This window comes from Mus musculus, chromosome 4 (assembly GCF_000001635.26).
Source record: "Mus musculus strain C57BL/6J chromosome 4, GRCm38.p6 C57BL/6J".
Taxonomy (NCBI): domain Eukaryota; kingdom Metazoa; phylum Chordata; class Mammalia; order Rodentia; family Muridae; genus Mus; species Mus musculus.
In genome coordinates, this window is record NC_000070.6 from 104812987 (window position 1) to 104840944 (window position 27958).

A 27958-nucleotide genomic window follows, 5' to 3' on the forward strand; every position below is an offset into this window, starting at 1 on the left:
CCCTTTCTTACCCTTTCCTCTCTTATTAGTCCTCACTGTCTCCTAGACAATTTTACTTCTCTATTTTACAACAATGATTGTTGTAATTTGTGTGTATGACCGGCACATGCATGCAGTGCTCACAGAAGCCAGAAGAGAGCGTTAGATCGCTGTAGGTGGAGTTATGGGCAGTTGTGAGTTACCTATCGTGGATGCTGGGAACCAAACCTAGGTCCTCTGGAACAGCAAGCAACAAGTAGTCCAAACCACTCCAGGCCCTCACTTCTACATTTGTGTCCTATATACAAACATGATTTTATGAATCTATGTAAAATCCAGTAACCATGAGTGAGAGAAAATTTATTCTTTGAGACTGACTGGGTTTAATTAATATGATTATCTGCAGCTGCATCCACCTTTTTTTTTTTTCCCCAACAACATTATTTCATTCTTTAGGGCTGGAAATCATTTTCTTCATGCATTCCTCTGCTTTTAGAAACCTAGGTGTGTTCAGCAACTTAGCCGCTGTAATTACAGCTATAATAACCAATTAACTTTATTTATATTAGTGAGACCTCTTTCAAGCTTCAGGCCCTCACAATATTAAGACAATAAATTTATATTACTATAAAAAATAGATTTTCTTTGAGATAATAACTGCTCCTAACCTAGGCTGGTCCTGAACATGCTATATAGTTGAGTTTCTGTTCCTCCTGTCCCCACCTCCTCGTGAGCCTTCACACCCAATTTATATTATAATGTGGTGGTATGAATAAGAATGGTCTTAATAGGCTCAAATATTTGAATGCCTAGGGAGTGGCACTGTTTGAAAGGACTAGGAGGTGTGGCCGTGTTGAAGTGTGCATGGCCTTCTTGGAGTAGGCCTGTCCTTGTTGGAGGAAGTGTGTCACTGTGGGTGAGCTCTGGGGTTTCAGAAGCCCAACCCAGGGCCAGTGACTTTCTTCCTGCTCCCTGTGGATCAGTATATAAAACTTGTACCTACCATGCTTCCATGCTCCCTGCCATGACATTAATGAACTAAACCTTTGAAACTGTAAGCAACTTTCCTTTTTTAAACAAGATTTGCCATGGTCATGGTGTCACTTCACAGCAATAGAACACTGACTAAGACATGTAGTGAAGATTGAATTTAGTAATTCCTATGTGCTAGCCTAGCATTCTATTAACTGAGCCCCATTCCCAGCCTAGCCTGCTTATGCCTGAAGTGGATGGGTAGCCATGGAGCCTGCCTTCCTGGCAATGAAATGCTGGGCTGTTTTTCTGGCATCATCTTCCCTTCCCTGTAAGGCACAGGGGCTTTGCCGAGGCATCCCTCATTTCTGCAGGGTGGCTTTTAAAGCCTGCCCTTTCTCTCTGTCCATCTTCTCCTCCTAAAGGCATACCACTCCGGAGAGATCCACTGAGCATGCAACGCTTTAGATCGTCCTCTCTCCTTGCTGCCTTTCTCTCTGTCGTTAATTTACTTTTCAAAAGACACACTGTCAAGCTGAAGGGTATATCTTTAAGCCATGTGTTTACACCCCACTCCCTATAAAACCTGAGATTATAGATCTTCTTAAAGGACCTAAGGGGAAGTGTACTGGGAGAGGTGTATGTTTTGTGGAGGTGAACCACTGCTGGGAAGGAGAGACTAATGAGGTAAAAGATTGCCACAGCTGCTTTATTTTAATGTCTGATGCTCCTGGGGGAAGAGTTCTGTGTTTTGCTGGTGGTCTGGGCTCAGGTGTGATCCTTTAGTCCAGTGGATCTCAACCTTCCTCATGCTGTGACCTTTTATTACAATCCCTCATGTTGTGATGACCCTCAATCATAAAACTATTTTGTGCTAATTCACAGCTGTAATTTTGCTACTGTTATGAATCAGAATGTAAATATGATATGCTGGTATACAAGCCCCCACCCCCAGGGGTTGCCACCCACTAGTTGAGAATCGATGCTTTAGCCTCTTCTTCCAAATTTCCCATCTTGTTCCCAGGTTTCCCACCCATGACAAGGATCCCTATATTATCATCTCCTCCTGCCTTGAGCACCACAGACTACCATGCAGAGCCCTCCAGTCACAGACCGAACAGAGCTGGGCGGTAGGTTGAGGGGTTGTGGGTAGTAAGGAAGTGCTTGAAGTAGTGCATGGAATATCTGACCCACAGCTCTGACCCACAAGACTTAGTTTCCTTAACTGTGGAGTAGACCTCACAAAGCAAGCCTTTAGAGGTCCTCGGTAAGCCTACATCAAATAGCAAAGCTCAAGCGCTCTGCCCCCGGCCCTTTGTGTGCCATGCACCCCATTTCTTGTGGGCAGATAACGACTCCTTCTCTTTCCGTGGTGTTCAACCTTGCGTGTGCTTGGAATTGCCAAGGGAGCACTGAAGATTGCTGATGGCTGACGACAGCCCCCGGTGACTCAGATTTGACTGGTCTGGGATGCAGCTTCTGGACAGGAGGTTTGTGAAATTCCCCCAGGTTATTCTCATGGGCAGCCAAGGTTGGGCGCTCCAGAACTACTGTTTAGAGCAAGATAGAAAGTCCTCAGCAGGCGCCTGCTTGCCCTCTTCCACCTGGCCTCAAGTCACTGGCTAGCAAGTAGCTGCTAATAAATTACCAAGTCACTAGTGTAAGCAAACTATGAATGTAAACTAATTCCAAAGGGGAAGAGCTACAATCACAAGATAGAAAGCAAGAACGGAGTCTTTTCTTTCTTTCAGATAGAAGAGCCAAGTTTATTTAGGTAAACCTCTGAATCACGTTTTAACAATGGGAATAACAATGATGATGCTAATAATTTGCCATGTGGTAGGCACTGGAACACGTTTCATACACCGTCTTTCTTTGTCTTTCGTCATTTTTCCCAGTCCCCACGTTCTTTCTCACTGTCAGGTTTTGCATCAGGCTGGATTTCTATTTCAAAAGTCTCCTCCATGTTGATCTGTTAAAAAGTCCATCCAGGTTCAGATAGGCACCGTGCTTGTTGCCTCTGATGTATATATAACGTGTGCAGACTGCATTTTCTGACTTGTCCTCCCTCAGCAGTCACTTGGATGCTACATATGTTGATGTTAATAATTTACTCCCAGTGGCCCAAGAGCCTCCTCTTTTTTGTGTATACAGTTGGTTATCTGTTTCTGAAGGCTTCATATCTACATAGTCTATCAACTTTGAAGAGAAGCCAGGGATAAACCTGGGCTGTTGATTTATCTAGTTGTATGTCAATGTGACACATTTTGGAAGGGGGAACTTCAATTAAGGAAAAAAAACAAACAAAACAAAAAACACTAGACTGGCCTCTGAGCAAGTCTGTATTATGATTTTTTTAAAAATTAGTGATTGATGTTGGAGGACTCAGCTCACTCTGGGTGTTGCTATCCCTGGGCAGGTGGTATTGGGTGATCCAAGAGAGCAGGCTGAGAAAACCATGAGGAGGAAGTTGGCCAGCAGTGCCCCTCCATGATCGCTGCTTCAGTTCCTGCCTCCAGGTTCCTGCCTTGAATTCCTGCCCTGACTTCCCTTCATGATAGACTGTGAGTGAGGCATGCAAGCTGAAGTTATTCCTTTTCTCCCCAGTTGCTTTTGCTTGTGATGTTTTCTCATAGCAACAGAAACCTTAATTAGGTCGCTTGGCAACTGTGCTGAACATGTACATTATTTAGAGTGCACTGGTACACTAGGTTGGCTGGTGTGACTGGCTCTTTTCGGGAAGGTCAGGGAATGGACGTTGATCTTTATTGATTGACCCTTCCAAGTCCACCTACAGTTCTGGGAGGTTGGCCAATACAGACCTCACCCATGAACTGACTCTTGGTCTGTCTGCTTGTCCAGCAACCATTGCTGTTGAACTCCCCTACAGTCTGCAGTGCGTAGCCTCAGCATCTGAAGATACTGTGCTGAATAAAACCAGGCCACTTTCTGTCTTCAAATTTGATTGCTTACCAAGAAGAGAATCACAGGGGATGGTCTGGGGTCTGAATGCTGGGATTTCTAAGTTCTCCACATGGAAGCCCTCTACCCAGTGTGGAAAGAGGAGGCTGGACTTTGAGAGATGACAAAGTCATAAAGGCAAAGTTCTCATGAGTAGGACTAGTGCCCTTACAAAAGAGGCCCTAGAGGCCCCTCTGCCATGTGATAACATAACAAAAGGACATATATAAAATGGAACACAGCCTCTCCAGACCCTAGACCTTCTGGAACCTTCATCTCTCAGTATATGCTTCCAGAATTGTGAGGAATACATTCTGATGTATCTAAACCATAGCCCGTTTACTGTTAAGCATCCTGAATAGAACAGGATAGAAAGGTGGTTCTGGGAAGTAAAGGGCAACAACTCCCTGGAACAAAGAGGCAGCTTTAGAGCCAGGTTATTGATAGAGGCTAAGAATTATGACTAGAAAAAACAAAACAAAACATGAGTATATTAAGAGAATAGCCTTTGTGGGTTTGCATTTACTCAGAGCAGCAAGCAGTCCTAACCAGCAACCCAGACAGGTAACAGCATCTGCAGCCTCCTTGCCCAGTCTGCATCCAGAGGTACTCAGCAGGCCTGGGTCTGCAGGTTCCTCCCTAGGCATGGGGTACCTCCATTCTTGGGTGGTGGGTTGTTGCACTGTCTCCTCCTCTCCTGGGAACCTCCTCTGCACTCTGACCAGGAACTCCAGCAGCTCCAGTGGCCAGCGGCTTTGAAGTCTGCAGGAAAACATGCCAGGGGAGGAGGCATTTAGTGTAGAAGCAGCTGGCTGGAGATGTGGGGCCAGAGGCCACCTTGTGGCTCCAGAATGGTCTACAGTCCTTCCTTGGGGAAATGCCCTGGGTAGCAAACCAAGACCTCTGTGCTTGCAGCCTCACTGTTAATTTGAAACTCTGGACGGAGTGAAAGAAAAAAAAAAACAACCAAACAACCAAACAAAAAAAACCAATAAGCCACTTGGGAGTCCATCTCATGAAACTGGAATCCATGGTTGCATGGAAGACAGAGAGCAGAGCAAGGCAGGAAGGATTCTCCTCTGGGAGAACAATTCCAAGTCTTTGGAGGCTGTAAGGAATAGAACCATGAGCGCCCTGCAGATCCAAGGCAGAGGTCTAGTTAGAGATCTCTGTAGCAGATTGCTGAGGTTCAGTTTGTAAGTTTCTAATCCAAACCCTTCAGAGCCTGACAGTGGGTGGGTCCTGGGGAATGACAGATCGTCTGTGCAGAACTTCCAAACGCTTACACTGGAACAGAGCACACAGAACCCCACCCAGGGCTGCCGGCTCACTTCCCTGGCTGTGCCTCTCCCCGCAGGAAAGTTAAGGTTTGGGTCTATGAGAAGCGTGAACTAATCCAATGGGGACTGTTCATCACTTCCTATCCCCATTTCCTTTTCCTAATGAAATCTTCCATGCACCCCACATCTAATTCAGTTGAAAGTGGAGCAATTCCATTGAAGTTAGGGTGACTACCAGTCTCATCCTCCTCCCCTGGGGGTGAGTCCTAGCACCCCAGGGCTCCTCAGATCTCACTGTGAACATCATTGGATTAGATTATCTCCAAGTCCCTTCCGGCACTGTAATTATACTCCCTGATGGGGCAGCCACAGCAGGATTCTTAGTCTCTATTTTCCCCACCTCTGTGACTCTGTCCCTGTTGGCAAAGGTCTGCTAGGAAAACTCCCAGGGACTCTAATGGGTTTTGGTGGAAGCTGACAGATTTTTCTGCCTTAGCTGTCCTTGCCAGTTTAATCTCTGTCAGGCTGAACGTTCTGTAAGGTGGCCATGAGGCCACCTGATGTCCACACCCTGCTTGGAGGTGCAATGCTGGCAGTTAGCTGAATGTACGGGAAATGAATGCAGAAGGATTTCGACTTTGAATACAGCTCCTTGTCCCCCACTCTCACCCAAGTCACTGGCATCTTGTGCTTCCTCCTCCACAACCCATAGTATATGCATACGGCTTAGCAGGACTCTCAGCGTCTGGCCTCCACCCTGTGAGAGGAGTGTCTAGGTGACTCCTCTTCTCTCTCTCTCCTTGCTGTGTGGACCAGGCCCCCTTAAAGGGAATACTTAGAATGGCCAAGCCAAGGATCATACCTGTGTCTTGAAGTCAGGCCTGACTGAAATCATGAAGTAGTTAGCCCATGCCCACGCCCCTCTCCTGTAAGTGATTGTTAATGAGATTGCCTCAGTCTCTATGCTCATTCGAAACAGCCTAACACGGGACAGACTCAGTAGCCACAGTTAGGTCAAGGCCTTGGGTCCTGGCAGACTTCCTGGGCCCAGCTCTCTGCTCCTCCATTCTCTACCCACATGACCTTTGGCAAATTATCTCCCATTGCTCCTGCCCCAGGCTCCTCGTCTGTAGAATGAACTTAACAAGAGCATTTATCTCATAAGGCTCTGTGGGAATAGCTAAGCTCACATACAAGGATGTGCTGCTGTGCTGCTGGCTTGGAATGAAGACCAATTATGTCTGTCAAGTGGCCTTTGGTCTCTGGGGGAAGTCGCCTGGCTGAGGGGCCTGCAACCTATTACATGCCCTGCTGAAGAATCAAGAGGATCCCTGAGCTCTGGGGCTGGGCTATCTCAGCCCAGAATATCTTTCCCTCCCTACTCCATGCCCCAATTCACCAATTCCCAAATAGTTAGGCAGTGGCTTCTCCCAGGCGAAGACAGTGCAACAGCTTTGGACCTGGTGGTTGGTGATGTAGCTTGTATTCTCTGTACCTGCATTTCTCAAATGTGGGCTTTCCCTTACCTTCCCACATCTCTCAGAATTTCTTCCCTGGATATCAGACAGCAGCCTGGGACTTAAACTGTCCATTCTTGAGCAGAGGAAAAATTCAGAGAAGTGACCAAGCCAGGTACACCCTATCCATAGAGCATCAGGCATGCAACAGCCTCTCCCTTCTGCTTGGTGGCATGGAATCTGGCACGTGCCTTACTTAGCTGGTTTAATGCTCAGTCCAGCCTGTGAGGACTATACTGCTCTAATTTCATTTTATAGCAAGTACTTACATGAGAATAGGAGACACTGGGATTCAAAGACATGTTTGACCTCAGAGCTGTGCTGCCCTGCCTCCCACTCAGAGACACTTTTTCAGTGAGGGAACGATAACCTGCTATTATCTCATCTCCAAACCAGATCCACGAGGAGGTCACCTCTGAATACTAAGGAAATTGCTGTCTGGGGTTCCTCCCAGCCAAGCTGGGTTATTTTCAGCTTCAGACTAACAAGGCTTCATTATGTTGTCCTTCCCTAGTCCAAATCTGTGGCACGGATTTGGTGGAAGCTTCCTTGAGGCAATCTTATCCCACTGTGACTTCCTATAGACTCGTCCACTTCACTCCATACGTGTCATAACGTATCTGAAAGTCCTTCCTCATTAAGCCAACATCCTCTGCTCTATTAATCTTAAACTTTGATCTCAATGGCTGTCCATGCAGAGCAAGGCTCAGCCCTTCCTGCATGACAGTTCCAGGAATCCTGTCCTTCCTGTGTGTTCTTATCGACAACAGTGTCCACTCTTCCCCACTCTTCCTCTTATGGTGTCCAAACTTTGCTTCGGCAACATCTGATGAAGCGCACGGGAACGAAGCTCCTGGCATGTCAGAAGAATGACGGTCTAGCTCTTTAATTCCGTTAATTAAGCTGTGTCAAGCTTTGGCCTCCTACTGAGTCAGAGGGCTGCATGCTTTGTTTACTTTCTACATATAGCTGTTTAGCCAGGAGCACCTACTCACCTACTTCTGTACTGCCCCAGGAGGCTGCTATGGACACAGTACCTTTGATTTGTCCATCCAGGCTTCCCTTGTTCTCTGGACATATTCTTCCATACGATAGCCAAATGAAACTGGCTTGCTTATACATTGATTTTTACAACCCATATACACTGCCTTCATCCTGTGTATCATATCAGCTTTGTATGGCTGGTAAGATGAAAGCTTAGGTATTGGGACGTGCATTGATACAATGGGAGCTTGCCATGCCTGGCAGCATAGGCCTGTAAGTCAGCGTTTTTTGAGAAGCTAAGATAGGAAGTCTCAGGTTCAAGACCTGCCTAGGCAACTTAGTGGATGCCTGTCTCAAATAAAAAGTAAAAGGAGAGCTGGAGTGTAAATCTGTCAGAGTGAACTTGTCCAGGATGCATAGAGCCCCAAGAGGGAGGAAGGGAAGGAGGAAAGAAAGGAGGTAGGGAGGGAGAAAATGTATGAGAAACTTAAATGGAACTAGTTGACCTGCCCCCCCAACCCCCCCCCCCCTGGAAAGAAGTGTTTAAACAGTATCCCTAGGGTAGGGTCATGAAATACCTGGGATTCACATCCAGGGTCCCCCAGGTCATCCTAAAGGAAGAAAGTCTTTATTCCATTTAATCCATTTCTTCCACAGTGCTGGTTAATGAGTTTGTGTCAAAACTATCCACTCTTGGACCATCTTTGCTCTGACTTTGTTTTTAGTAGTAACTCCCTATCTAATAGCATCCACTACATCCCTCCAAAAGACCCCTTCAACTCCCAGTTCCTGTGAACAGAACCTTATGTGAGAGTTTGGTCTTTCCTGTGAAACCACAGTAAGATAAAGTCATTTGCATTCAGCTGGGGCCTAAACCAATGACCTGTATTCATTCAAAGAGAGGAAAGCAGAGAGAAAGAGGGGAGGGCAGTCATGACTGTAGAGGCAGAAACTGGACGGTAGGTCTACAAACCAAGCAACTCCAAGGCCTATTGACAACCACTAGAAGCCAAGAGAGGTGTGGGACACATCCTGCCTAGAGGCTCCAGAGAAAATCTCCCCCATACCCATGGGGTGCATTTCAGAAGCAGCCCTGGATGATGAAGAATCTTGATGGCAGGAAGAAAACTGAAGAACAATCAGTCCTGCCGCATGAACTATAAAACTCTTGGCTGTGGATTTCTAGAGCAGACAATGAGAGCACCCAGAAACAGAGGTTAGAAATCCCAAAGGTTCCTTCTGTGTACTGGCCCCTGGGATCCATGCCAGGCTAGGGCAGAGTGGACCGCGTGAGTCTTACCTTTGAGCCCCTCTATCACCGTGCGTTCACAGGCCAGGCCCTGCCGGCCCATACTACACTGACACCGGCAGTTGGTGCCGTCAAGTATGGGTTCCCCATTGTTGAAGCAGGGCCCACAACGACAGGCATTAAATTCCATCAGGTACTGGTCCAAAGCCCGTCGCAGGTTCTGACGTTTCGTCTCCAGGGGTCCCAAGTTTGTGTGCCGCAGTAGCTGGTAGATAGGCTGCATCTGTAGGTACAAGAGTACCACATGGTTCCCCCTTTTGGCTCTGCCTACCTTCTCATAGCTCAACAACTGGCTATGAAGCTTCTGAAAGGCCTGCGGCAGAGAGCAGATGCCTGGGTTTCCCCGTGTCCTTCGGGATCCCCACAGCCATTCTATGAACGGGCCGTAAGCATTCGACTCGGAGACGAGGAACTGGGGGCTCAGAGTATCCGTGTGACCAGCTCAGAACCACACGAGTGTTCTTTGCAAGAGCCATTCTGAACATGGTTTCCAATCCCTCTGAAACTGATGTTCTCCTAACTCCAGAGTAAGAAGAGCTATCTAGAAGCTACCCTGGCCAACTCACTTGTTCCCTGCAGAACTCAAGGAAGCCAGAAGCATATAATAAGTCTAGTTCTATGTATTCAGGCATGTTTTCTGGTTTTGTCTGTCACCCTTTTTAACACAGACACTGACTAAGGGAGTTCATTTGTCTTTGGAAGCAGTTCCCTTAAAGGTGTGGGTGGAGAGGGTCATTTCCATGTGATGTAACCAGGGTTCCCCAGCCTGCTCACTGTTGACTGAAATCAATGGTGCAGTGTGTGTGACGGGCTGTGTAACGGTGGCAGTGGATGCTGTACACTAGATGCCAGCGACCCCCTTGTGCTGAAAACCAAACCTGTCCCATGCCATTGCTAATAAACGCCCTGGGGTAAAACTACCTTAGGCTGAGAAGCAGTAGGAATAGTAGAAAGAGGACCATCATTCTCTTGCTTTCAGCTGTGGGGTCTTTGTCATGGGACCTATGCACCTCCCTTCTTCACCTGAAAATGGAAACCAACACCCCACCTTCTGCTTTTACTGTGAGGACCTTGGGAGATGACACGTGGCAAAGCCTCATGGCTTAGAAAAAAAGTGAAGTGAGTGTGGCTTTCTGCCTCGCTGTGTAGCTGAGAGACTCAGCTTTCCCTCTAAGCCAGGGAATGGTACCTACACTAGAACCCTCAGGACCCAAAGTGAGTGTAAGGTTACAGTGTAAAAGACAGAATACTATACACCACCATTCTCATTAGAAAGGCTATTAGCAAAAACGGGGAAGGATGCTGGGAAGATGACTGAGTGGGTAAAGTGTTTGCTGAGTAAGCACGAAGACCCAGGTTTGAATCCCTAACACCCATGCAGAGAGCCAGCCACAGCAGCCAGCTCCTGTAACCTCAGCAGTGGGAGACAGAGACAAGGTTATCCTGGGGACTTGGCTGGCCAGTCATCACAAAGATCCAGCTTCTGTGATAGACCCTACCTCAAAAAAATAAGAGGAAAAATACTTGGCAGTGACCTCTGACCTCCAAACACATTTTCAGGGATGACTGTAACACACACACACACACACACACACACACACACACACACACACACACAGAGGGGAGGGGGAAGGGGAAGGGAGGCTGTGCTCTTCTAGTCGAATTACTTCCTGTTATCTATAGCACCTTTACAACGCTCTGCATTTGAAGAAAATCATACAGTGAACATTTTCAACAGGGCTCTCATTTTACAGGCCAGGAACCTGAGGGTCCAAAGGACAATTTGCCTAAGTCTGATAGAGCCACCGTGAGTCAGTCAGAAGTCAAGGGCAGGCAATTCATAGATCTTTGACAGGTTATCCTGGTAATGTGGACAGAAAGACTCAGCAAATAGACCTTGGTCAGTGGTCTGAAGTCATTTTAGAGGCCTTCAGACATGGCAGGCAAGCATTGGCTGGAGCCGAGGTCAAATGACATCACTTACTGGAAGGTCAGGAAATTGGGCCCATTGTTAGGACATGAGTATGGAATTGGGCTGCCAGGGTCCTGGTTAAAGAAGACTCTTATTTCCAGGCAAGGCCAGCCCCACAGGGCAGCTTCCCCTTAACCTTGAAGCAGGCTCAACTCAAGTCTCTCCCCTGCCCTCATGACCCTCAGGAAATGCTTCTGAGGAGGGCTGGCTGCTTTTAGGAAGACAGAAGGATAGAGAAAATAGGATCTTAGAATTTTAGAGCTTAAAACTTACTATCAGTGATCTTATTCCATTTTATAGCTAAGTAAACAGAGTCAGGCAAGGACTGAAGCAGCTTGTATATGTATGTATAACTAACACATACTTAACACAAAGCATATAAAACAAAATAAAACAATATGACCCATGGATTCGCTTAATCTAAGTACCTGCTATAAATAATGATGCTGACATCATTTCTACTTTGGATGTTAAATTATTTTAACTGGCATGCTTTCTCTCTCTCTCTCTCTCTCTCTCTCTCTCTCTCTCTCTCTCTCTCTCTCTCTCAAAGCATAAAACTAGCTTCATGATTCAGTGTATTGATTCCTCAGAGCGATACACTTCTCAGAGAGAGGTGAGGGTTGTGAAGCAATAAGGATGTTAAGGAGTTCATGGGACATAGCTGTCTTTTGCTTTCGACAGGCTTCTATGCTGGTCCCTTAGTAGTGTGGATTTGTCTCTGCATCTAAGATTTCCTGCATATACCCTCTCTAATTTTATAACCTATCACTCTTTGTTATGTTACATACCCGGGCTGAAAGTGAAGAAACTGGCCCAGGTTTCACCCAGAAGGGTGAATGAACCGAGATCCAAACTCCTCCCCTTTCTTGCCGTCCCAGCCCCAAGCTTGTTGTTCCAAAGAGTTTCGGTCTTCAAACTTTGACCCCACCTTCCCCTTGGTACTGTTGATCAAAACAAACACAAAGTTCCCATCTTAACTATGAAAGCACGTGTGTCTGTCTGTGTGTGTGTGTGTGTGTGTGTGTGTGTATTCTCCTAATACCAATTTTATAGTTTTTGCCCAAATCACTAATAGCTTGAATGATAGCAATTTTCAGACCCTGTGTGAATTACAGGTGCGTGAAAGTGGTCCCTTACTTACTGGAGAAGAAATAAAATCAAGGTTAATCCACCTGACCTTTTTTTCTTAGTAGAAAGCAGTGTGTTAAAATAGAGTTTCAGGTTTAGGTGTTTTAGAAATATCTACTGGTTTAAATAGATAGTATCTCTATGCTTACATACATGTAAAAATGGGCACAAATATGGTGACAATAGTTAGGAGAGCAATAATATTTTTCTTAAAAGTTTCAAACAAACAGCTGTTTTTAAAAGGACTATCCTGTATATTAACAAACGTAGCTTGGCAGCTAGAATAATCCAGTTTGTGAGGTTAGGAACAAAGCCAGTTTCTTTTTCAACTTTGTTGACATGTCATGTCAGAGGATCCTATAAATTCCACTGACCTGGCAATATTGCCACAAAACCACCCTGCCCTGAGACTAAGAATCAGTTCTAAGGAAAGTGCTAGGGCACAGGCAAATAAGAGCTAAGCACATGGTCCTGAAATCTAGGCACTGTCACCTGGACACTATCTAGCCCTAAGCAAGTCATTTAGTGTCTCTGGGCTTGATGCCTAATCTGTTCAGTATTTATTGTCTGCCCTTTAATCAAAACATGGTACTCGGCACAATGGAATATTACTCAGCTGTTAAAAAAGTTAAGGTTGCAGGGAGATGATGAATATGGAAATTTTAATATTAAGAGAGGTGGCCTGTTCCAGAAAGCATGTGCTCCCTCCTAGGCAGATCCTAGACACGTGTGTGTGTGTGTGTGTGTGTGTGTGTGTGTGTGTGTGTGTGTGTGTGTGTAAATAGCTGTGAATGTGGTAAAGCACAAATACCTTTAAAGGGAATCAAGAGAGGGTAAACTAGGTGGTAAGAAAGGACATATGGTTAATGGCCAAGGATACAAAGTGAACCTTTATCTAATTTTCATGGTGGCCATGTGGACTGAAGGAATAAGAACCACTCTTGTATTGCAATAGAGTCCACCATGTGTTCTTCCTATGGGGGAGCAATTGTGAGAGTCTGGTGTTCTTTTGCATTTTGATGACCACGATCACCATAGGAACTGATCATGACTAGGGACTGAGTACATTTGTCACATTGACACACTTAGAAGAAGTGACTATTTTTTTCACATTTATATTCTGGTGCTACAGTTTCTAATTCTTTCTCTTTTCTTCTGTTTAAAACTATATCAAATCATTCTGTTATAGTGTTATGTAACATGTGAATTACATTGCTGTTCATAAACTACAGCTTTTGAAAGAAGTCATAACCTCCTAATTTACCAGATGGGATTTTCAATTAGTTCATGCAAAAATGTAAGGCGCTGTTTCATGTCTAACCCTGCAAAGGGTCCAGGCTAGCTGTGGTCAAGCAGACCCTGAACAGACCTAAGGTTCTGACCCCAGCTGTCCTGTGGCTCTGGATTAAAGTCACATCTTCTCTCCAGGCAGGTTTGGGCAAGGGGACCAGTTCAGTGTGCCGTTACATTTAATCTTGTTCTTTGATGGGCTCATAATAAGAAATACGAAATGATCTGCTCGGCTTCACTTTCATTTCTTATGGACGTAGGGTTTCTTCAACTGCGAAAAGACTTACCTCAAAATCGATAACAACAGGGTTATACTTTAACGATCTCCCCCAGGACTGATATGTAATGGCACTGCTGTTGTGTGTCAAGACACTGCCCCAGACAGAACTTCCACCTTGCACCCGAGAAATGATGTCCTCCACTCCTGTGATTTTCTTCCTTATGTCTATCAAAAGAATGACAGTGTTAGCTTTCTTCCACCCAAACCAAAGGGCTGGATGGCAAGTTTTACTGAGGACATAGATAGTAGTGTTCATCTGTTCACCTTAGAGTTAGCCCATTCTTCTACTGTAGCTGATAACCAGCAGGATGGAATGGACAGAAACCTGTGAGTGGAGCAGACTTGAAGAGACCAACCCACCCCAACATGGGTGATAAATGGCTGGGAAGGTCAACGGTAGTTCATCCATTTGTCCATTCATGGATCAGGACTTTAACCTGGTGCATGCTGGCTCTTGTATTCTCTCCCTCCACCTCTCTCCCTCACTCCCTCTCTCCTTTTCTCTCTTGTTCTTGCTCTTTCTCTCCCTGACAAATACTGCAGCTGTTCTGATAAATATCACCACAGTTCTCAGTGCAGATACTGAGAAGAAAGCAGTTTGATGGGGCCAGTTGGGAAGAAAAATTAGTTGTTGACAGAGTAAGCATTTGCCAGGTCAAGGAGAGAGCCTGAGAGGTCATCAGAAATAGGTAATTTGGCTCAATACTCAAGACATAAATAACCTAGGCCATGTGTATTACTTAAGCTGACTCAGTATGCACTTCATTTTACTACATCATCAGCTGTCTTCATAATCCTTTCTCTGTCCCTCACCTGAAAAAATAAAACTTGATTTGTATTTGACAGGTGAGTGAGTGAGTGAGCGTGTGAATGAATGAATGAATGAATGAACAAACACCCACACTGATATGTTCACAAAATGTTGATTATCCATGTGCTTTCTTTCACTGGTCATTATTCTTTGAGCTTGGACTTGGAAGTCATAAATTCTTCTCCCAAGAGACTTGCCTACTGCCTCAGCACCATTTCCTGATGAGATGACAAGACATGCTATTCATACCCCCCGTTTCACCCCATGTCTTTCTGGAATCTAGGAAGCATACTTAGACAGCTGAATGTTTGGAAGATGACTTTTGTGTAGGCAGGGGGACCCAAACCAGAGACATTATACCTAAATTATGGCTTGGGAAACTTGAAATGGAATCCGCTGGAGGAAGAGGGTCATTGCCCGAATGATGTGTCCCAAGGAAAGTCAGGCTTCACTCTTGGGAAGACCCAATGATAAACACTTACCACGGTCACCATCTCCAGAGTTTTCACAAAACTCTCCTGATATACCTACTCCTTCAATTGTACTATCCTTAATTCCTATGCCAATGCCACCGCCAATGCATTTTTGGACTTCATCCACAGTAGTACCTATAGCAGGAAGACAGAAACAAAGTACTGGGATTAGAAAGGACAGCTGCCATGGTACAACTAGCTCAGGCTAGAAAAAGCTTTGGAGGCAGAGAGGGTTCTTTGAAATAGTCACTTTTCTCTCTTGTGGATGGCCATCCAAACACCTGTAGAAATTGGGGAGTGGGGGATGGGCACAAGCGGCTCTAGATTCTCCTTGGTTTTCCTTTGCCATTCTCCTCTGAGTCTCCTTGAAGCAAGTGTTCTAGTTCACCCATCTCCATTCAGCCCTGGGCTTCGTCCCATTTTGCACAGGATGTTCTCCAGTGTAAATGCCATCTTCCCTCCCTTCACTCTTTCTAAAGTCTATCCAAGCTCCTGTTCAAATAGCATTTACTTCATGATGCGTTTCTGGAACAGAATACGCGTCGCTCCCTCTAGTTGTGTATCTCTGGTCATCTTTGTCACTGTTCTTTTTAATCAGAAGTTCAGTCATTGTTTTTCCCCAGAAGAAATGGCTGATAAATGAAAGACATTCAGTGAACAAATGTTGTGGTCCCGTGGGAAGGGACTGGAAGGAAACTTACAACTTCAAGTCCCAACCATTGACACCTGAGAACTCTGCAAAAAGGCCACAATCCCACTGGCCTCAGTTTCTCATTTGTGGAAAAGAAGGGGTTGTTCTCTCCCCCCACCCCAGGCATGTATCAGTGGAAGTCCTCTGAGACACTAGGAATATCAGTTTCTGCACACCTCTGGAGCTGGAAGCAAACGCCTGGAGGAAGAGATGCTCTGAGTAGCCCACTCAGCACCACGTAAAGGACTTCTGCTGTTTCCATGGAAGCACTGCCAATTTCTAGTGCATAACTAGTTGAGGAAGATTGAGCATATTTAATTGTTTTAATTTTTAAAAAAAAATAATGCTTCAGTGGTGATAAGTAAAAGTAGATGGAAAGGATTCAGAGGCAGAAGCCAGAGTGAATTCTTCAGCGAACAGTGGAGTGCTACTGAACTCTTCAGAGCACTGCCTGATGCATCCGGGCTGAAGAGCGCTGCGGAGCAACTGTGCTCTTAAACGATCTGCAGGCCCAGTGCCAGAAAGTGCTTGCAGAAGAGAATTCTAGCTTGGTTTGAGCCATGACACTTGTCTGCAGTGGCTTTGCTTTCTGAGGGGCCCAAAATAAGATACTAGCCAGTAAGGGAGGACCATGACTCAGAGAATCATAGATTCTGAGAGCTGAAGAGCCTTCAGACACCCAGCACACACTTCTAATTTACAGTCAGGATGAATATGGTTCATAGAGGTGAATTGTCTCACCTGAGGCCATGAGGCTGAAGTCAGGGAAGCTGAGATTCACGTGAATGACTGTCTGACTCAGAAGCCTGCAGCATCTTCCCCATCCTCAGTTATTGTATCAGACTAAAGCATCCTGTCCTCTGAGAGAAATAGATGTAGTAGGCACCTGCTGTGTACTATCCTGGCCCATCATGTGCTGGCAATGTAACTATCTTGGGTTAAAACTCTTGTGCGTCAGATGTGACTCTGATTAACTAGTCCTTATAAGGTTAGTGTGTGTGTGTGTGTGTGTGTGTGTGTGTGTGTGTGTGTGTGTGTGTGTGTGAGAGAGAGAGAGAGAGAGAGAGAGAGAGAGAGAGAGAGAGAGACGCATGTACCAGCTGAAGCAAATCTATATCAGAGAGTTGCTTGTTGGAATGCAGCAGAGCCGATGAGAAGGCTCTCAAAAGAAGCTGTGGGAGATGCTACCAACGGAGGTAGCCATACAGAGCCCACTGAGACATCAAGGCCAATGAGCTGGGTACCATAGAGGAGCTCAAACCTGCATTCAAATGCAGGAGCTGAAATTAACATGGGAAGAAAGGACATATCCAGAGGGATGGGTAGAAAGAGGTAGAGAGATATAGTGCAGAGAAGAGTAAGGTGTAAGGCTGTTGTGGAGAACCAGTGTGGCCTAGGCAGGCCACCTGATCTATAGAAAGAACCCTCTGCCAATGTTCTACATCCACCCCGTCACATCACGGTCCACAGGAGACCTTGACTTGGGGCAGATCAAACTCAAATTGGCTTGAAGCCTTTGAATTCTGAATTTTGTGAGCTCATGTCACCTCACGATACCCAACTGTGGATTAAAAGGGCCCATTTCCTTTCATTCCGAGTCTATATTTATGAGAAATTAGAAATCTGTATTTTCAAAAAGCTAGGGCCGCAGATGGTTCTCAGGTGGTGAGTCTGGAACATGATGGTTCCGCAGAAGGTGTCTGGTAGTTTACACCAGTGCACTGTGGCACATACTGTCTCAGTCAGTGCCTCCGCAGCAGAGGGGCCTTACATAGGGAAACAGTAGTCAACCTCATTGCATCTACTCAGAATAAGAACTGAAAAAAAGCTGGGAAAACTGGGGCAGGGCAGGGCTCGGTGGGGTGGGGTGGGGTGGGGTGGGGTGGGGCGGGGCAGAGCAGGGCTTTTTGGTTAATAATCAGGAACCCTTAAGGAGATTGAATGGATTCACAGTCTGAGAAAAATGAGACTCACTTGGGAAACTTGTGACAGTTTACCCTGGGGACAAAATACCAACATACGAGCACACCCTGAGGAATGTGGAGAGCTGAGCAGACACCAGCTGAAGTTCTGGTTACTCCCAGGTTATCTGGGCGATGAAGCCAGATGAAAATGATAACTAGAAAAATACGTGGGGTAAGTCCATGCTCCCCTCCCAGGTTAGAGAGATCTAGACTCTGATTTCAGCCCTGAGTAATACATTTATCCTGGAAACACTGCTTATCCATTAAAATACCTTAAGAAGAAAGTCCTGCAACTTAAGACAGTGGATGGGCATCGGGACAGTATGTCAACTGAAGGAGGCCAGGCTCAGAAGGACAAGACTATATGCTTCCCCTTACATGAGGTATCTAAATAGTGCAACCATTAAAAGTAAAGGAGATCTTAATGGTTTCCATGTCTGGGAGGATGGAGAAAGGGAGAGTTGCCAATCAATAGACATAAAATCTCAGTTATATTTCTGTACAGCTCTGTTCTTGTCATTAATAACATTGTGCTATAGACTTAAAATGCTAAGGGGGTGGATGTCCTTAGGTCCTTAGTGTTCTTGTAACAATAGAAGATTTTGTCTTCTCTCTCTCTCTCTCTCTCTCTCTCTCTCTCTCTCTCTGTGTGTGTGTGTGTATGTGTGTGTGTGTGTGTGTGTGTGTGTATGTGTATGTGTGTGTGTACCTGCTTGTTCATGTATGTACATATGTGTATAGAGGCTCAAAGTAGATGCCAAGGAACTTAGGGAGTCTTCCATAATCTATCTTTGAGGGTAGATCTCTCAATCAAACCCATAGCTCACTAATGTGGGGCCTAATTAGTATTAGGTTTTCTTGTTTTGTTTTGTTTTGTTGTTTTGTTGTTTTTGTTTTTGTCTACTTGACACAACCTGTGGTCATCTAGGAAGATGGAACCCCTTTTTTTCTTTTCAAAATTAATTAATTAATTGAGTAAGTAAGTAATTTTTGAGACAGTGTCTCACTATGTAGCCCTAGCTGTCCTGAAAGTCCCTATGTAGACTAGGCTGCCCCCAGACTCACAGGTATATACCAGACTCTGCTTCAGGAGTGCTGGGATCAAAGGCCTGTGTCCACATGCCTGGCATCGGAAGAGGAAGCTCAGCTCAGCTCAGCTGCTGCTGCTGTCAGATTGCCTACAAGCATGTCTGCAGGGGTCTCCTTGATAAACGACTGGTTTGGGAGGACTCAGCCCACTTTGAGTGGTGCTACCACAGGGAAGGTATTCCTAAGTTATGGAAGAATTCAACCCGGTAAGCAATGGTAAGAAAGCCAGTGAGTGCCAGCCCTCTCCAGGCTGGGCTTCAGTTCCTGCCTCCAATTTCTTGCCCTAAGTTCCTTCCTTATGGACTGTGATGGAGAAGCCTATAAGTCAGGTTGATTTTGATCATGGTCTTTATCATGACAGTAGGAAGCAATATATGACAAGACCTTCATCCCTGCCTTCCCATCATGCTCATGGCATTTACTTGGGTTCTGAGCTCCAATTCTCTGGCTTCTGTAGCAAGTTTTTTTAACCCTGTGAGCCACATTCAAAGCCATAACCTTCGTAATGGGGACTGTTTATCTGAAAGCATGGAGAGCTCTCCTCAGTTGAGTAGTAACACTACCAGACAACTCTCTGGGGGCACGTGCTAAGTGGAAGGAACCCTAGGGGACTTTTAAAAGGCTTGAATTTGTGGCTACAGGGCTAAGAACTTGCATCAGATGAACAGAGACTTCAGAAAGGTGTCTTTAGACTCCTCAAGAGAGATACATCATGATGATCAGAAGCCAGCCAGAGATGAGCTGCCTCAGAGGACAGAGAACTCTCCTCATGAGGAGGACCAATGAGGGGCTGGCTGCCTGCTTCTCAGGGGTCAGCAAGGAGGCAAGAAGAGTGGAAGACCTGCGGTCTTCTCATGCTGAGATTCTGATATGTTACAATCAGACCATAATGCTTCAAGAAAGCATTTGAGGCAACTTTGATAAGCACATAACACTGTTTCAGAGCACACACAGGTGTCTTGGGAATAAAGGGGATCAAGGACAGTTAGTGTGGGAAGACAGGTAAACAGACAGAGGAGTGCTCTGATAATGTGTAGCAGGCCAGAGCAGTCTGCCTTAGGGGTCAAAAAGAGGATTCTGGATGCAAGCCGATCAAAAAACACTCAGGAAAAAAAAATGTAGGCTGTAGACAGCAGAGAGATGTCTACATGAGAGCCCTACCATGTGGAGGGCTCATGTTCCCAGTGACAAGACAGTAAGTACTCAGAAAGGTTGACATAAATTCTAGATTTGAAAAAGTGGGAACTGCGCCCCCCAGGGGTGGGGGTGTTGCATCTCACTCTAGCCTGGTGTCAAGAAGGGCTGCTTTAAGGAAGGTCTGCTTGGCAGTCCAGGATCTCAAAGAATATGTCTCTGGCCACCAAGTCTACCGTCTGCTTTCCTGTTTGGCATGGCAGAGGTACAGGTGTGAGATAGCTGTCTTCCTACCTCAGCGTGAGTACTACCCATTCCACGGGGCTCTGAAGTAGAAGTAGGCAGCTCGACGTCTGAGGTGCAGAAACACAGAGAGGCTCTGTTGTTCTTCAGATTAAAGGTATGAAGTGGAAAACAGGTGTGATACAGTATTTATCTCTCCCTGACAAACAAACGCCACTTGGCGACTATGATCTATCTGCTGTGTCGCTCTGCTACACTGGCTGCCTGCACAAACAGTCTTTTCAAAGGGAAAAGAGAGTCTTAGTGTCCTTCCTGCCATCGCAGTGGGGAAGACAAATGCTTAGTTTGTGGCTGGACTGGCTGAGGTGTGCTACCTATCCAACCTGTCCTTGTCGTGCTTCCATTCATCTATTTAAATTCATGTTTCTTGCTAACCACTGGCGGGTGTGAGTACCGTGTGCCTTTGTCTCTTTTACTCCTTGTGGCCAGATAGCCTTCTTCTCCATTCATTGAGCCTCTTCCTGCTCTTCTCTATCTAGGTTTTCCCCACTTCCTAGGGATCTCCATGGAACCTCTGTGCTTCCCTCCAGCACAGTGTTTAGCACATCCTTGAAATTTTTTTATTTCTTAGCCCATTTTTTTTTTCTATTAGATCAGAAGCTACTGTTTGGTTAGGCAAGGTCCAGCACAGAGCCTTGCATGTTCCATGCCCTCAGGAGTGCTCAGGTTCCAGCTAGCTCTACCGTTTCTAGACAATAACACTAAAGCATTTGAGGAACCATATGTATTCTTGGGAATTGTGTGAATTGGGGGGGGGGGGCAGTTTCGTGTGCTCTTTTACAAAAAGATGCAAACCAGAGCTTCATCATAATCATGGTTAAATCTTGGTGTTTTAAAAAGTGTTTTCCTTTGCTTTATATCATCATCATCTCGTTCCAACTATCTTCGGGACATGGAGGATATGACCATATGAGCTTACTAGAGGAGGGTGAGTCTGGCGACTAAGAATGTAGTCTGAAGCTGTTAACTGGTAGTGTGACTCTAATTTATTTAACCCCTTTGTGCCTCAGTTCTCTGGTCTTAAAGATGGGAATAATGTTTCTATTAGTGAGTCTCTGAAAAGAGTGTGCAGCACGATGAAGCATCCGACATGCCTTTGCTCCTATGGTTGCCTCACTCACTCCAGTTTCGTGACTAGCAACTCAAGAATCAGGTCTTTGAAAGCTAGATGTGCTTATTCAAATCTACATGTGCCTACGTCATCATGCCAGTGATGCTAGGCAGAGAAGCACTCATCACATATCATTAGGATCAATGGTGGTCCCCCAAAGGACCTTGCAAAGGCTGCCCTCCAGTGATGTCCTCATTATACAAGGAGACTCAGGGAGTGGTAGCCATGTGGTGTACTCACAACGGTAATATTAGGGCTGCATTCCAGCCTTCTGCCCAGCTGATGAGAGATGATCTTTAGATTCTCTGCTTTTGCATGATGATACTGGCCATGAGAAGGAGCAATGTGTAGGAGGCCAGGCTCTGAAGGGGAGACTCCATTAGCTAAAATCCCATTTCTGTCCAGCTTCTGTCTGGACAATTACTTGACTTCACCATGCTTCAGTTTGTCTACCTAAAAGGTGACTATAGTACAGTCCCCTCCTGGGGCTATGGTGAGATGTTTTGTTAACAGCTCACAGAAATGTTATTCAAGGCCAAATACTACCACTTATTGCTGGTTTGGGAAGTGCTGCAGGTTCCTAAGGCTCTGAGTTCCTGAGTCTCAATATGAAAGATCTTAGACTGTAGGCTGCAGGTAAGTTTGTGATGATAGGTTCTCTGCATCAACACTTTAGTGCTATAATCTGCTAGGACACGGGTGAGTGAAGCCAGTACAAGCAACACCCAGATTACAGGTAAGTAAGCATCCAGGGAGGATAAACCAAGGTACCCAAAGCCTATGCCCTCCTGTTATATTGCCTGAAAAGCTAAGGGTGGGAAGCATTATAATACCACATAAGATTTTTCCTTTAAATATGAAGCTATTTTCAATGATATCAGAAGTGGAAATTCAAAAATCAGGACAAAGTCAGAGGATGGCTCTGAGTGACTCTCAATTCCATGTGTATGCAAATGACTTAAGGGGAATGGGGATGGAGCCAAGACACCAGGAGTCTGTCAGTCAATCAATACCATCCATCACCGTGAAGCCTGGTTGTCATGGTAACTGGGGGATAAAGCCTGGAGCTTGTTAGAATCCAGCTACTGTCTGTTCAGGGTGACTGGTTGGTTAGCGGGCACAGCAAAAGACCTGCTGGGCCATTCCAGACTGCTTAGCCATGAATATAGGACTCTTTACAATCACGTTTCTGTCTACCTCACCCTCTTTTCGTCCAAAGGAGCTGTGACTACCCCTTAGGAAAACACGCAACTCTGCAGAGAACAAGGAAAGCTCCAAAGAATGTGTGTCAAGTTAGGATTCTGATCTGCAGTGGGCTTTAGCTTCCATCCTTGAGCAGGACTCTGCAAATTTACCAAACAATGGAACCCATCTGGAAAGAGGTACATGCTATAGAGTGAAACATATATTTAGGTCTAAAGGCCACTGAAACTCTTAAAGACAGGCATCCAGCCCAGAAATGGAGAGATAGAATGATTGCTTAGAAGTCTTATATGAGCTAGACAGAAACCTAAGGTTGAGCATGCACCAGATAGACAAGGAAGGACTGAGAGCGACTGCAGAATCCCAAAGAGAATGTGAGAATGTTCAGGGATGAATGTGTCTCAGTATAGCACTGCAACCTAGATGGAGGTTAAATGAAATATGGACAAGACCAATGCACACTTATATGGATGCTGACCATCTTTACCAGCACCAGGGACCCTCCAGGTTAATGCTAATCTTTTTATGCCTTTTGTAGCTGGTTATCTTCTCTGGATTTTGAAGCCCACAATGACTTCATTCCTGGCCACTGTTGTCATTACTCTTCCTAGCATAACCCACACAGGGCCAAGGCCTCCTCAACTGAATCTAGCATGAAGCAAGCCTGGACGCTGACCTGCTAACATTCATCCTTCCTACTTGTTGTTTCAGCCACTCCCATGCGACTCCCTGAAGGTTTGAATGTCAACAGAGGCTGAAAACTGGAAAAGGTAGGGAAAAAATGGGTTGGTCTCTCCTTTGTACTTTTGCTTGTGTCTGTTTCTACCCTAGAATGGTGTTATAGGGACCTCCAGAAAACGGCACAGTGCTCTAGGGCAGGGATCTGGATCCTTCACCTCTATGTACCAGAAATCACAGGTGCTCAGTGCAGATTTACAGTCTGTATGGCCGTCCTGGGCCTCCAGCTTGCTAGCAAAACATTTGGGGATGACTCATTTGTGAGTTTATCCCTTATAGCAAATTCCATTAATAGTATATATTTTGTACAAAGTTCTAGATAGATATATAGTACTGATTCTCTTTCTTTGGAGAGCGCCAACTAATATACTTCCTAGTGCCTCTTTTGTGGCTATTGGTGATTTTCCCTTATTAGTATGGTTTGGTATATGTGCATAATCACTGGAGCACAGCATACTAGGGCAGAATTTTTAATAGTCTTTTGACTATCTCTAAAAGTAAGAAATACATTTTACATTGGGATCCAGCCTCCACACATTCAGTTAAATAAAGTTTTAGTACTTACTTATATTTTGAGTGACACACATGATTCTGCATCGTACCATATTTTAATGTGTTGGTCATAATTTAATGCTATTCATGATCTACTAAATTTCTTTGACAATCCACTAATAGGTTATATTCTGAAGTTTGAAAAGCCTGAGGATACAAGATCTTTGAGACACAATAGAATTGTTGGTTAAGATTACAGTTTCCAAGACTGACACCTGATTCCAGTGATACATAGAAATACATCTTTGAGATAGATGCAAGACACTGGGGACATTATTGGACATTTCTGAACATCAGTACTTTGTAAACTATACATTTTATTTTACTTTTTACAAATGCCTTCTCATTAACTGAAATAATGAATTTTAATTTATTAGCCCCATGTCAACCTCTCAGCAGATGCCCAGTAACTGGTTGTTGGCCTTGCCAGCATGTCTATGGTGTTGTATAACATCAGAATGGATGGAAGAATGTATCGCTGTACGGGAAAAGGGATACATACTTGGAAGATATACAAACTCTAATTCAGAAGACCTTGGATCAGCACTGAGTCACGTTACAGTGTTTACTTAAGGTCTTTGGGCCTCAGATTTCTCTCTAAAAAATTAGAGGAAATAATAACACAATTCCTCACGAAACTATTACAGAGATTAATTTGAATACCAGATGTGATTGTATATTTGCTTTACAAATATTGGGTGTTACTACATGTAAATATATTTTATTAAAATCAAATACTTTGGTTGATTCTAGGTACAGTGAATGAAAATTTAAATCATTAGTCACTTTGGGTGGCAACTCATTTGGCTACCCACAAAGTAAATCACCCATGACTATAATCAGGTGATTATAACAAAGAGAAACCCACTGCCTTCTCTGGCCCCCCTGATGAGCGAGAATACGTATTAATCATGTTGGTATCTGGACAGTGCCTCCCATGTTAAGTGTGTTTAACAGATGTTTATTTAATAGAGAGCTAAAGGGATGGATGAATAAGGAAGGCAGGAGGGCAGGAGGTAGAGCCAGGGAAGCAGTAATTAATTCTACCCTTCTGGCTTGTTCTAAGTTGTGTGTTAGTGGTGGTCAGCTGGCCCAAGGACCCTGATGGAAGAGGATGATCAATGAAGGGTCAGATGAACTACACTCTTGCTGGAAGGGCCTTTCCAGGGTCACTGTTATCTGGCATCCATCAGGGGCAGGGATGATGGAGAACACACACTGATTCAGACAGAGTTGTTAACACTTTGAAAGATAGTGATGAGAATCCAAAGTGACCTTGACAAATGGGAAAAACAGACCCTCCCAAACTGGATGAAGATCTGGAGACAGAAATGAATGACCTTGATTGAAAAACTGGACAGGTTGGGGGAGGAGACATGATGGCTGAGGCTTCGGGTCTACAGCCGAAACATCAGCCACTGCGGGCAGGACATGTTAGTGATTTCCCTTCTGTTTGAGCAATGTCTCAGTACTGGCCAGCTGCAGAACCCTGTGATATAGGTCTTCTTCTTATTCCCACTTTACAGATGAGAGAACAGTTAAGATTTCGTTCAGAAGCTGGAAGGCTGGGAAGGTTGGGAAGGTTGGGAAGGCTGGGAAGTTGGAAGGCACACAGTAACAATGTCACTGCCATGCTCTGACTGTAATTCATCCCCTGAAGATGAACTCATGGTGAAATTCTATTCTCAATATTGTAGTCTGGGGGGAGGGGCTCTCATAAGTGACAGTGGGTGTATTCATTCTTTCCCTTCTGTGTACCCGCTTGCCTTTTGGTTGTTCTGCCAAGTGATGGTGCAATGTGGACTCTTACCTATGCCAGGTGTTCAAACTACCTGACCTCTAGACCCATGAGTTCTAAATCGATCTCCTAGGTAAGTAACCTTGTCAGGTATTCAGTTATAGATCCAGAACATAGACAAAGACCAACAACAGCTTCTTAGCTCAAGAATGGCTAACACTTCTGAATTTCCTTATTAGGCTCTGGGGCAGGTGCTGATTTCAAATAAATCTGTGGTGCTAGAGAGATGGCTCAGTGGTTAAGAGCACTAGTGGCTCTTCCTAGTATGAAAGGGCCCACATTCAACTCCCAACATCCACAGGGTGGTTCAAACTATAAGTCCAGTTCCAGGAAACCTGACACCCTCACACAGACATACATGCAGGGAAAACACCAATGCATATATAAATAAAAATAAATTAGTAAAACAAATCTATAAAGTACATCTTTCATTGTCTCGTTTGGAAGAGAAGGGAACTGCGGTTCAGAAACATTAATGAATGTGTCCGTGGGCCACGGGGCTGATAAGTGGCAGACACACACACAGCCCAGCAGTTTGATTCAGAGCTGATTTTATTGGAGGAGTTGGTGGTCTAGCAGTTAGCATAGCTGCCTTCCAGATCTGACTTTAACATTTTCTGAGCACTACTCTAAGTGTTCTTTACAAATAAGTTCATTTGCCTATCCTTAACCATGAGGGGGAAGGATAATATATCCAGCTTACAGATGAAATTGAATTTTGTGTGATTAAGTAATCTTCTCAGAATGGTGCAATTAATGAGTAACTAGTCCCATGATTTTAACTGATCAATTAAATAATCATATCAATATCTTGCATTAAAGGGGAAAACATCTATTGAATGTTTACCATGTTATCATGTTCATGAAATCATTTGTGAATAAACCTTTACTGCCATCCTCATTTAGGCTTTGAAGCTGAGAAGTGAAAGGAGCTCTGGTAGTAATTGGTCAGAGCCACCTAGAATGGAGACTGCCCACCCCCCCCCCACCCCCTGGGTTTTTGACTTAAGTGTTTAGACTCTTTGCTACCACAACAGGTCTTTTTCTTAATTCAGATGCCTTTAGTACCTGACTGAGCCCACATGAAATACCAGTTCACAACAGTAACTACTGTTTGAATGGTACCTTATTTATCATAGTGCTTCAGTTGCTGCTGTATTGGTTAATTGTCACACCGTCTACCCTCTCTCCCTTATTCTTGGGATAGACTCTCTCCACATAGACCAAACCTGGCAAACCTTTTCCATCAGTCTTCTGAGTGCCGACCCCACCACACAAACTGCATAGTAACAAATGTCCCAAGTCCTGAACTAAAAAGAAGGACTAAAGCAGACCACTGCCACATCATTCATTCCCAACGTCATCTGTGGGATATCCTTCCACCATTGCCACTTTCCTCATCTAAGTGTCCCTGGGGAGTCTGACAGAGAATGCAGAAGGCAGCCCAATCAATGGTAGAAGTGGACACCCAGGGGAGGTAGAGAGAGATTGTGAACACAGGAGTGGTAACCAGTGATGGACGGGGAGACAGAGAGGAAGCCAATGGTATTTAAAGACTGGGAGTCCTTATACAGGCAACCGTCATGGAAAAAAAGGTAAATGCGGATTTTAGCTCAGAAAGCCTTGAGTACTTTTAACCTGCTAAAACTAAGAAAACAGGTTTCCCAGGATCACTGATGAATGAGAAAACTCATGTGAAATTACCTGGGATGGTGACATAATAAAGGTTGGTCACTTCCTGTCAGTTCTAGGAAGCTGGGGAGTTCAGAGGATGATTGCACAAGGTGAGAGGACAGCTGTGGTCATTTCTGACAACACCATCAAAGACTAATGTCCTAAGCATGTCTTAATCCAATCAAGATTCGCTGTCACATGACCCAGATCTGTCATGTTCTCCTACTTCAGGTCTTTATCTCCTTCACAAACTCAGCAAAAGCCTCTAAGTGATCTCCCTGAGTCCACCCTCACTGCTTTCTATCTGTGATGCACATAGCAGCCAAACAGTCTATAGTCAAATGGGTCAGACCGCATTGCACCCAGATGGACATCCATGGCACTGCAGATATGCTCCACCCTTCTATCTATTGTCAGGTGGTCTTTGAGAGACTTTCTATAGTTTTAAATGTTTGTTTATTGCTTTTAACTTCTATGTATGTATGAGTTTGTATGTGAGTATGGGAGCATGAATATAGGTACCCAGAGAAGCCAGAAGGATCAGATCCTCCTGGAGCAGGAGTTACAGGAAGTGTTGAGCTGCCCAACATGGATGTTGGGAAATGAACTCGGGTCTTCTACAAGAGCAGTATATGCTTTGTGGCTTAGCTATCACTCCAGGCCCCACCTCTTAAAACCTTAGTCCTTTCCTGATATTCTTCCCTTTGCTAAAAGGCTTCAGCACGCATGCCTCCTTTCACTC

The 27958-nt window shown here is 44.9% G+C and overlaps 2 protein-coding genes across 6 annotated transcripts in view; one reads left to right on the forward strand and one right to left on the reverse strand.

Annotated features, from left to right (window-relative positions):
* Window positions 1–2692: 2692 nt before the first annotated feature.
* C8a (complement component 8, alpha polypeptide) overlaps window positions 2693–27958 on the reverse strand; it is a 60809-nt gene continuing 35543 nt past the window's right edge. For 2 of the 5 annotated variants that reach the window (NM_001290645.2, NM_146148.2), the window contains 4 exons: window positions 14969–15094; window positions 13683–13840; window positions 8994–9225; window positions 2693–4674 (listed from right to left, as the gene is read on the reverse strand). In NM_001290645.2, coding sequence (NP_001277574.1) covers window positions 4523–4674; window positions 8994–9225; window positions 13683–13840; window positions 14969–15094 — 668 coding nt within the window. In that variant the 3' untranslated portion in view covers window positions 2693–4522. The remainder of the gene's footprint in view (window positions 4675–8993; window positions 9226–13682; window positions 13841–14968; window positions 15095–27958) is intronic. The other 3 variants (XM_006502941.3, XM_030253423.1, NM_001316667.1) reach the window with 2 other exon arrangements.
* The window catches only part of Fyb2 (FYN binding protein 2), a 181564-nt gene continuing 175920 nt past the window's right edge, over window positions 22315–27958 (forward strand). Inside the window, exons 1-2 of the mRNA XM_017320219.2 lie at window positions 22315–22633; window positions 23166–23224. The gene's annotated coding sequence lies outside the window, so the exon portion shown is untranslated. The remainder of the gene's footprint in view (window positions 22634–23165; window positions 23225–27958) is intronic.